The following is a 7,340-nucleotide window of genomic DNA, read 5'->3' as shown; positions in this document are numbered from 1 at the left end:
CTTCTCCCTTCGTGATGCTGCAAGGGAGTGGTATAGAGATCTGGACCGAGCCGTTCATGGGATTACTGACTTGAATTCCTTGGCATTGGCATTCTACAAGAAGTACTTTTCTGCTTCAAAGACGATCGCTATTAGAGCTCAAATCACAAGTTTCAAATAGGGGCCGGATGAGAACTTCCACGAGGCATGGGTTCGATTTAAGAAGCTGGTGCGAACCATACCGCACCATGGTTTCGAAAAATGGAGCTTGTGCAATCATTTCTATAATGGGCTGTATGACGATCAGAGGGCTATTTTGGATGCTGCGACCAATGGCCGATTTTTGAAAATTTGGGAGCAACCAAGGAGTGGAAGATCATTGACGATCTAGCTACCCACAAGGCTGAGTATGGGAATTCAGAGGGAACCGGAGGAGAGTGTTGAATCTTCCTCTGTTCTTTGCACTTGAAGCTCTCACTTCGAGATTTGACAAATATGAATTGGGAGGAGCTTCTAAAGGTGGGATGTACCAAGTAAATCTTTGTGTCAGACGGTCCTTTCGTCTGTCGTGAAAGGTGTGGAGCTGAGGGACACGTTTCGAAGAATTGCCCTAGTCTTTTTGAGTCTTGTGCTGCCTTTCAACATTATAGGCAGACAAACACCTACTATGAGCCCAATGTTCATCCCAACCTGAGGTGGAGTAGCCAGAATGTCCTAAATCCAACTCCACCTCCGCAGCAGCAACCCTATGTGCCCCCTCATCAAAAGCAACTACAATATCAGAAACCTCCTTATGTACCGCAGCAGCAACATCAATCCCAAGGTTCTGATTTTGCTGAGTTTAAGAATTTGTTGCTGAAGGAGTCCCAAGCACGAGAGGCCGGGATGAAGCTACTAGAGAGCCAAATTGCTCAATTGGCTAGTAAGAGTACCTCTCGAGTTCCGGGACACTTACCGACTCAAACCGACCAAAAGGAGACCTTGAATGCCATCACGTTAAGGAGTGGGTCCACCCTGGAGGGGCGTGCCATGGTCGAGGATGCTGTTGAAAAGAATGAGGCAGATCCGAGTCAAAAGAAAGCTGAAACGAGTAATTCAAAGAAAAAGGCGTCTACCAGGTATATCAGTCGATCGACTGATACACGCGATCGATCGCGATATGCGGGTTACATCGCTGACGGGGCTGTGCACCTTGGTCGATCGACTGAGGATAGTGGTCGATCGACCAAGATTACTGCTGATAGCGATATTGTTCGTCCTCCGATGCTCGATAACTTGAGGGACTATTTGTTTCGGGGCACGACGACTCGAAAGTGTTAGGGCGGGACCGAGTGCTGATGGGTCCATCCCAATTCCGAAGTTCGATCCGATGACGGTTAATGGCTCACATTTGAGACGGTCTGAGGAGGATTCGAGCTTTAACAAGGAGAAAGCAGTGGACTTCCAGCCTAAGTCCACGGATGCCGGCATGCGCAACTTAGAGGAGAGGGCTAAGGTACTTCTTACAGCCCGATATCCAGAGAGACTAGTGCCAACAAAGGAACAGGTATCTTTCAGTAAATTTGAAAAAGTTATTCGTAGCTTGAATGTACAAGTACCCTTCCTTGAGTTGGTCAATCAGGTGCCTGCCTACCCTAAATTTATGAAACAACTCATGTCAAAGAAAAAGTCGCTTGAACATGTTCACACTATCGCTTTAACTAAAGAGTCATGCTCTTACTTGTCTCACACTGCACCCCGTAAGCTAGAGGACCCGGGTAGCTTTTCTGTTCCTTGCAATATAGGTACCTTCTCTATTGAGAAGGCATTATGTGACCTAGGAGCTAGTATAAGCGTCTTGCCTTTGAGTCTAGCTAGGAAGCTCAAATTGACTAGGTTCGCAGTGACAGACATGACAGTTCAGATGGCTGACCGATCTGTGGTCCTGCCAATAGGGGTCTTAGAGGACATTCCTGTCCAAATAGGGAAGTTCTTTTTCCCCGTTGACTTTGTTGTACTTGACATACCTGAGGATGCTCATATACCAATTATTTTGGGTAGGCCATTTTCGCACACTTTCTTTGGTGCGATCATAGATGTCGGTCTAGGAACCTTGACTTTCAAAGTGGGAAAGCATTCTATTGTTTTTGCCCAACCTGCTAAGAAAAGGGACCCCATGTGGCCTGTGACCTGTAACACGGTTTCTGACAAGAAATTGTATTTTGTGCTTCTTGATTTACCTATCTCTGTTCCGGTTGTAACCCCTCCGCCCCAGACTGGGAGCAAATTGGAGGAAGATTTGTCTATTTCTGATAATGCAGGAGCTGGTTTTGGGAAGGAAGAGCTGCAGGTCACTCTAGCTGCGAAGAAGCCGATCATTCAAAGAGGAGGTCTTGGTTGCCTGAGCTATGGAATTGATGAGGTAGTTGATGACGAGCCGGTCAAAGCCAGAGAGTCTGATTCGGATTCTGACAAGCCCGAAGAGATCCTTGACTGGGGAGATGATGAGAGTGTTGATCCGTTGAGCCATACGGACGTGGAAGCTAAGAAGGGTGCAGCTGCTCAAATAAGCACCGTTGAGGCTACCTCTAGTAGCCAGAAGCCGACGAAGTGGGCCATACCGTGGTCATTCTTGATCAACTATTAGTTGATCGAGCTTTTATAAACTTCATTTTATTTACTTTTGTTAGACACTCTTTTTTGCTTTTGTGTGCGCGAAAACTTCGCATTTTATTTTGCTTGCTTAGGATTTTATACGTTTGAGACTTTGTTTTGGGTTTTGCACAATTTTGGGTGCGTATTATGATGCACTTGCAGGTTTTTAGACCTCATTAGCTCAAGTTATTGAGCAAATACGAAGAAATAAGGAGTACAGCAGTACTTTCAGTCGATCGACTGGCCACATTGGTCGATCGACTGAGATGCACTTTCCAGGAGCTACTGTTCCTGACACATTGGTCGATCGACTGCCATCCTTGGTCGATCGACCGAGGACGCTGCTGTACCTGTTCACGACCTTTCCCCTGCTGTGTTTGGTCGATATGCGGACTTAAGGGAGTTTTATACTCCACTTTATTTTCGGTCCAATTATTTATTTCTTCTAATTTTCTCATTCGTGCACAATTTTACCGCTTCAAATTGTCTTCTCGATTTTATGCGTGGATTTTGTTTGTCTTTTCAGGTACCTTTTAGTAGCACTGCTGGCTACTGAAACCTCCTAGCTAACGCTGGTTTGGGGAGGTTTCCTTTTTGCTGCGCTTAAAGTCTTGTGAGTTCCCGATTTTCACTTCATGTCTTATTTATTTCATTTTGCGCAAATTCCCGTTTCTCTTCTTTCATTATATGATTTTGCACAATGGGGACATTGAGCGATTTGGTTTGGGGAAGGGTTTTGCGTCGCATATCATTTGCTTGCATTCACGTTTACATTTTGTTTTGCATTGTTTATTTCATTTCTCATATATATACAAAAATTCCAAAAAAATTGAAAAATTTCAAAAATTTCCACAAAATGCACGTTTATTTTAGCATATAGGTCGAGTCGGAACGGTAGTATTTCAAGGATGATATAGCATTTGCACCTGTTTTTGCCTAAGCCTTGCTTGATTAACATGTTATTAGTAGAGTCGTATATGCATTTCTACGAGTTTTCGTTAATTATTTGCTGAACTTGAGACTTGACTTTGAAAATTGGCAAACTACTTATATATTCTGAGATTTAGAGCCTATAACTGGTGTCATTCATGACCAGTTTATCTAGGATGTGAGTAGTACTCCTTATGAGGCATGTCACATAAATGTGCATAAATATGAACTTGATCTGCTTAATACCTGTGCGCATTCGGTCTGTGGTTAGTTGACACATGTGGTAGAGGTCTCCCTTTTCTTATTTTACCCATAAGCTCCACACTGCCAAAAATATCCTTTTTGTCCTATTTACTACATCCTACATTTAGCCTGCCTTGTCAAGCTAGTAGTTTAGTTTTTGGGATTGTTACTCGTTTTTGGTGGCATATGCTCTGTTGAGGTGATGTTTGTAAAATGAAAAAAGAGAGAAAGAAATGAAAAGAAAAGAAAGAAACAAAAGAAAAAAAATGATTCGAAAAAAGAAAAAAAAAAGAGTTTTGTACTGTTTAAGCAGTCGATCGACTGCCCCTATAGGTCGATCGACCGAGGTTCGAGAAAGAGAAAGAAATCAAATTCGCATAATTCAATCCTTTATCTTATGGCGATTTTTGCTCCCATGTTCCATTTATATCTTATGGGGAGTTGGTTGATTACTACTATTTTGGAGATTGTGAGTTTTGTGCTTGCTATAGCACCGTTTCTGTTGATTATGAGCAAGAAGTTGGATGTTGCCATTTGGTTCCATTTTGGTACTAGCTTGATCACCTGTACCTCCACTTTACCATAAAACGTTTTGCCTCTTCTTACCCTTACCTCACATTTCCATATTCATACCTCGGCATGTGTCATGGTCTCTTGTTGGTTGGAATGCGTATGTACGGTTGTAGAGATTACTTTCATATTAGATTGCAGGCAAGTTCTTATGGGTCGTAGTTAGGTGAGAGTCACTACAAAATTAATTCTTTCGATCCTCTTATTTTCACCTGTGCTTATTCGAGTGAAATGAGCGACCCGTGAGAGTCCAATTTGCTAAGTCTCTATAGTTAACGGTTCAGCAATATTTCTAACGACTTCATAACTCGTTTGCATGATTCATTTGCTAGTTGATTGTTGGTTGTGCATTAAATTGGTTTAGGCTTTACATGTTGCATTTCGCTCTGAGATTGAACTCGTTCCATTAGGTCATTAGATCGAGTCTAGTTCTTGCTTGGGGACAAGCAAGGGTTTGGTTTGGGGAAGTTTGATGCGTGTCTTTTATATGATGTTTTACATCCCATTTTACACGGATTTCAGAGCTCAATTATGTGGTTTATGCTACTATTTTCCCTATTTCCGTCTACTTTCGTGTTTTTGTACATTATTGCAGAAATGTGAAGAATCCAGCGGAAATCAAGCTAAATCCGTCCCCGAGTACCCTGCATTGCATTTGGCGTGAATTATTCACCCGAGGAACGAGCTTGGTGCGCAAATTAAAGGCCCAAAAGACAAATCCACGAGATTATAAAAGACAAGTAGCAGCTCAAGCAGTCGATCGACCACCACCCTTAGTCGATCGACCAACCATCGGGTTCCAGAAGCTACTGTTTCCTGAAGACCAGTCAATCGACCAGTTCTAGCAGTCGATCGACCAAACTTCTATTCCAGACGAGAATTAAAAGACCGAGGAAGCATAAGCCCATTAAGTTTTAGGTTTTGATAATAATTGTTACGTATGTTTGCTATATAACGTAACATAAACATTCAGTTTAGGGGATCTCGATTTAGACTCAAGTTTTCATACAATAATATTTAGTTTTGGAATTAGGGTTTGGAATATTGTTAAGCATTGGATCTTCGGTTCTTATTCCTAATCTTTCCTCTGCAAATTCGTTATTCATTTGTCCTAATTTCAGTTAATTGTTTTATTTCATCATTAGTATAGAATTGCTAGCTAGATTCCCACAACCAATTCATTGTTTATGTTAATTGTTTACTTTATCGTTTCAAGCATGAATTCAGTAGCTAGCTTCATCATCGTTATTATTGTTTTTACCCTTTGCATGAGTAGCTAGATTATTTGTGCTAGGATGTAGGCGAGTTATAGCATAGGCGGCAATAGATTGAACACGGCCTGATTCGCGTGTCAGTCGATCGACTGACATTCTTGGTCGATCGACTGACCTCGTGAGGTTACCCTTCATTTTAATTGATTTTAATGTTGTATTTAACGAATCGAATGCATGCGACCAGTTAGATGCTTAATTTATGACTGACCCATTAGATCGAAAGATAGGGAAAGTTATTTGATCACCAATTAAGATGACTAAACTGTGTTGAGATCGAAAGATAGGTATAGTTTAGACCGTTAGTCACTCTTCAGGACGAGAGTCAGTATTAGTGATATTAGGGACCTATAGCGAGATCGAAAGATGCTATTTGTTAAGAGTGGACCGAGAGGACCTCTTGTTTCCCGCCTCACTTGTGTTCGATTTAGACCTGTTTAGTATCTTTGCCGAAATTTGTAATGAACCGACCATCCTAGTACCCCTTCCTTTATCTGTTTAATCCGTCTTTTTAAGTTTATTGTCTTTATTCACTCTTAGCTGTAGACCAATTCAAATCAAACCCCACACCTTATCGTTACCTTAGACTAAAATTAGACAACTAGAATTTACATCTGCCTCTTTGTGGTTCGACCCTGTTACCACTAGCCTAGGTTAGTTTTAATAGGAAATATAAATATTATTTTTGACACCTCACGATGGGTATCACCTATGATTGAGCTTGTGTTGGCCACTGATGTACTTGAGAGCCTCATGATCCAAATGGTGCACCAAGGGCCTTGGTTTCAAGTAGTGACTCCAATGAGTCAAGGCTCTAACAATGGCATAGAATTCCTTATCATAAGTGGAATAGTTGAGCTTGGCACCACTTATTTTCTCACTAGAGTAGGCAATAGGCTTGCGTTCTTGCAATAACACGGCTCCAATGCCAATCCCACTAGCATCACACTCAACTTCAAACAACTTATTGAAATCGGGTAGGGCAAGAATAGGAGACTTACATAGTATTTCCTTGATGGCATTGAAGGCACTCTCGGCTTTGTCACTCCATTTGAGCTCTCCTTTCTTCATAAACTCGGTTATAGGAGCCATAATGGTGCTAAAATCCTTGATAAACCTCTTATAGAAAGAAGCTAGCCCATGGAAACTCCTCACTTCCGTGATAATCTTTGGTGTAGGCCATATTTTCATTTCTTTAACCTTATTTTGGTCCACTAATATGCCACGGTCAGAGATAATGAACCCCAAGAAATGGACTTCATTTTGCATAAAAGAACACTTCTCTAGCTTGCCATATAGCTTGTGACTCCTAAGTGTTTCAAACAATACTTGCAATTGCTTGATATGCTCTTCCATGGAGGGACTATAGACCAAGATATCATCAAAGTAAATGATGTGACTCATATTTACGCACATTTAGTCCCCTAACTAGCCTCTTTCCTATGATTTTTAGTGTGTATTAGGGTCGTTTATTGTCTTTAGCTTCCTATTATGCATATTATATGAGAATTAGTGTCCTTGGTAGGAGAGGAGCACTAACCTTGCCTAAACGATGTAAATCGGAGCTAAATTGATTTCAACCAATGACCGAGCATCGAAGAGGAGACCAAGGCTAAAGGCCGTAACTCAATAAAGAAAATTTTAGGGGCAATTAAGTAAAATCCCCATGACCCAAGAATCTATCCCCACAAGTTGTTGGGAAAGGATAATGAG

At 41.6% G+C, this 7,340-nt stretch overlaps 1 protein-coding gene across 1 annotated transcript; it reads right to left on the bottom strand.

Moving 5' to 3' along the window:
• Window positions 1–6,332: 6,332 nt before the first annotated feature.
• LOC141614312 (putative mitochondrial protein AtMg00860) lies at window positions 6,333–6,983 on the bottom strand. The gene has a single exon (XM_074433068.1). It carries the CDS (start codon window positions 6,981–6,983, stop codon window positions 6,333–6,335), a length of 651 nt encoding a protein of 216 aa, XP_074289169.1.
• Between the last annotated feature and the right edge of the window lie 357 nt (window positions 6,984–7,340).

This window comes from Silene latifolia, chromosome 11 (assembly GCF_048544455.1).
Source record: "Silene latifolia isolate original U9 population chromosome 11, ASM4854445v1, whole genome shotgun sequence".
NCBI classification, from domain to species: domain Eukaryota; kingdom Viridiplantae; phylum Streptophyta; class Magnoliopsida; order Caryophyllales; family Caryophyllaceae; genus Silene; species Silene latifolia.
This window is presented reverse-complemented; position numbering and strand designations above follow the sequence as displayed.